Source organism: Protobothrops mucrosquamatus, unplaced genomic scaffold (assembly GCF_001527695.2).
Source record: "Protobothrops mucrosquamatus isolate PMUCROS unplaced genomic scaffold, P.Mucros_1.0 scaffold6303, whole genome shotgun sequence".
NCBI lineage: Eukaryota > Metazoa > Chordata > Lepidosauria > Squamata > Viperidae > Protobothrops > Protobothrops mucrosquamatus.
The window spans coordinates 9267-11760 of record NW_015392131.1 but is presented as its reverse complement, the minus strand read 5'-3'; the positions used below and the strand labels follow the sequence as shown (position 1 = coordinate 11760).

Sequence of the window (2494 nt, the reverse complement as noted above, 5' to 3'; positions counted from 1 at the left end):
CTGAGCTGCCGCCGATGTTTCGCCCACTGATGGCAGATTGAAATCCCCCATGACTATAAGTCTGGGGGTCTCAACCGCCACCCCGGCTATTACGTCAGCCAGCTCAGGCAGGGCCGTTGATACATAGCAGGGGGCCAGGTATATAATCAACAGGCCCACTTGTACCCCTTGCCCCCATTTCACAAGGAGGGACTCCACAACGTCTATCTGAGGTACAGTGGTCTCCCTCGGACATAGGCTCTCCCTTATAATGACCGCTACCCCATTAGTGATGACAACTGAACTTATATCCCCAGCCTTGTGGTGCACATTGTGTATTGCAAATGTTCTCATTTGTGCTTGGAGAGCCACTCTGCTTGCTCCTTACCTGGGCTCTTGGAAATTGTATTCACGATGGGACCAGGCAAACCTGGATATTCCACTGAGCAGGTGAACGTCTCTCCTGATTCCCAATCAAGGGCAGAGAGAGGGTAACGGCCAACAGCAGTGAAGGTTCCATTGTTTTCTTCAGTCACCACCACTAATTCTGGATGCATGGCAACTTTCTTCTCACGTGACCAGCTTATTTTCAACCCCTCTTCCTGTTGCAGATTGACAGCCACACAAAGGAGCCTGGCATTTCTGTTTATGTACAAGTCTTTTGGCCGTGGGGGCAGAAGGTAGGCAGTAACCCCAGTGGAGAAGTGATTGCTGGCCTCTGTGGATACAAAATTGATGTCAGTCCTTACATCCCCCTCCCTTTCCCCATAGATCCTTAATCTAATTTATTCTCTTCTTTCTAGATCAGTTCTTGAGCTTATGCAGGTAAAACATTGTCTGTTTTACTTGTGAATTGTCAAGGGTATGTCCTATTGTCTGGACCCAGTTGGCTGTGGCTTAGTGTTTCTCTGTTTCCAAAGATTAGTCGTTACAGTAAACCTAAAGCAAAGATCCCTCAGAACCATCTTTTAAAAGAAGAAAGCATGTTATTAGTAGAAATTTATACTTCAATATCAATAATGAAGTAGCAAGAAACTGTTGCCCACTAGTACTAACAGTGTGTTTCATAAAATGTTGCCCACTGATCTGGTTGAGATTGTTTTACTTATTGCTAAGGTGTCCGTTCCTATCACTGGATAGTATTCCACATGTCGGTCTATCTTAACTATGATTCTTGCTTCCAACTATGCCCGAAAAATAGCAGGGAGGATTTTCTTGAATATCTAACTATTAGCAAGCCATGAACTTTGGAAAAGGTATGGATTTTTACATGAGCGAAGGTCTTATAAAGGGATTAGCTTTCTTCGTCCTTGTTTTCTGATTCTTTGTCCATTCCCCATTATACAAACCAGAGTCTGCATTCCATCATAGTTACCTTCACATTTCCTGGCTCTGCCTTTCACCTGGGTTTGTGAGGCCGCATGGGTTACCTGGCAGTAGTAAGTGTTTCCTTCCAACCAATCTGCTTGGGTGATGTTGACCCTGCTAACAGTACTGAAAGTGTACTTATTTACATCACGCCTGGGAGGTTCGGTGTAGGGAGCCAGCAATCCATGGTGGCTGCCTACCAGCCACTCAACATTAATCTCATTGGGGTAAAAACCCTCAATGAGGCACACCAGCTCTATGACTCCATCACTGCATTTCCGGTTGCAAGAAGAATGGAGCAGATGGACATCAGGAGACTCCGGTTCATGGGCTTCACATCCTGTGGACATAGGAGTGACTTTTAGTGTTAAAGGAGAGCCTACCTGTTATTCCCTGAAGTCTGTTCCAATTCAGATGACCTTCTTAGAAATATTGAACAATAAAAGGACCAATGAAAGAACTGATTGTGTTGATTAGCAGATTCTAAAGTGAAACAGCCCTTAATTAATATCTTTTGATTCACCCATTCTTGTCCTATTTGCCCTTTGGCTTAACGATCCCACGGTTTAATGGTCATTATTTCTCATGAAGAGTCATCCTCTCCGAATCCCTTTCAAACCATGAGGATTCCTGTCCCTACAGCTCCAGGTTTGGATTTGCTGCTTCCAATACAGGAAAGGAAGGAAAAGGGTTTATGTCCTTCCTTTTTCTTTCTACGTTGCCTCCAGATCCTTCTTCATTTCAGCCATTCAACACAAAAAAAAGTTATACCAAGACCTAAACTGCCAAAGGCTTAATTCGATACACAATTTGCCTTTAAAGACAAACCATATTCATGCTCTAGTGGTACATAAACACCACTATTATTATTATTAATCTGCCCTTTGAAAGGAAAAACAATGATAAGAGCAATTTTGCTAGACTCATGCTCAATGTTTTGGTTGATTCTGGAGTTGGTGGCTGCATGCTCAACGTTGCAGTGGAATGTCTCGGATTCCCACTTGCTGAAGGGGATGGTGAGCAGGCTGGTGTGAGTATACTGGCCGGATGGATGCAAGACTGGAGGGAAGTTGTGGATTCCACTGGTGATGGCGCCTGAATTCCATTGCACTGTGGCTGGTCCAGGAAAGTAGGTTTTGATGAGACA

The 2494-nt window shown here is 44.3% G+C and overlaps 1 gene segment (V, D, J or C); it reads right to left on the bottom strand.

Moving 5' to 3' along the window:
• LOC107300172 overlaps window positions 1–2491 on the bottom strand; it is a gene marked incomplete at its 5' end in the record, with an annotated part of 6117 nt that extends 3626 nt beyond the window's left edge. Inside the window, 3 exon segments of the C gene segment in view lie at window positions 368–697; window positions 1355–1687; window positions 2266–2491. Of these exon segments, the coding sequence occupies window positions 368–697; window positions 1355–1687; window positions 2266–2491 (889 nt within the window).
• Between the last annotated feature and the right edge of the window lie 3 nt (window positions 2492–2494).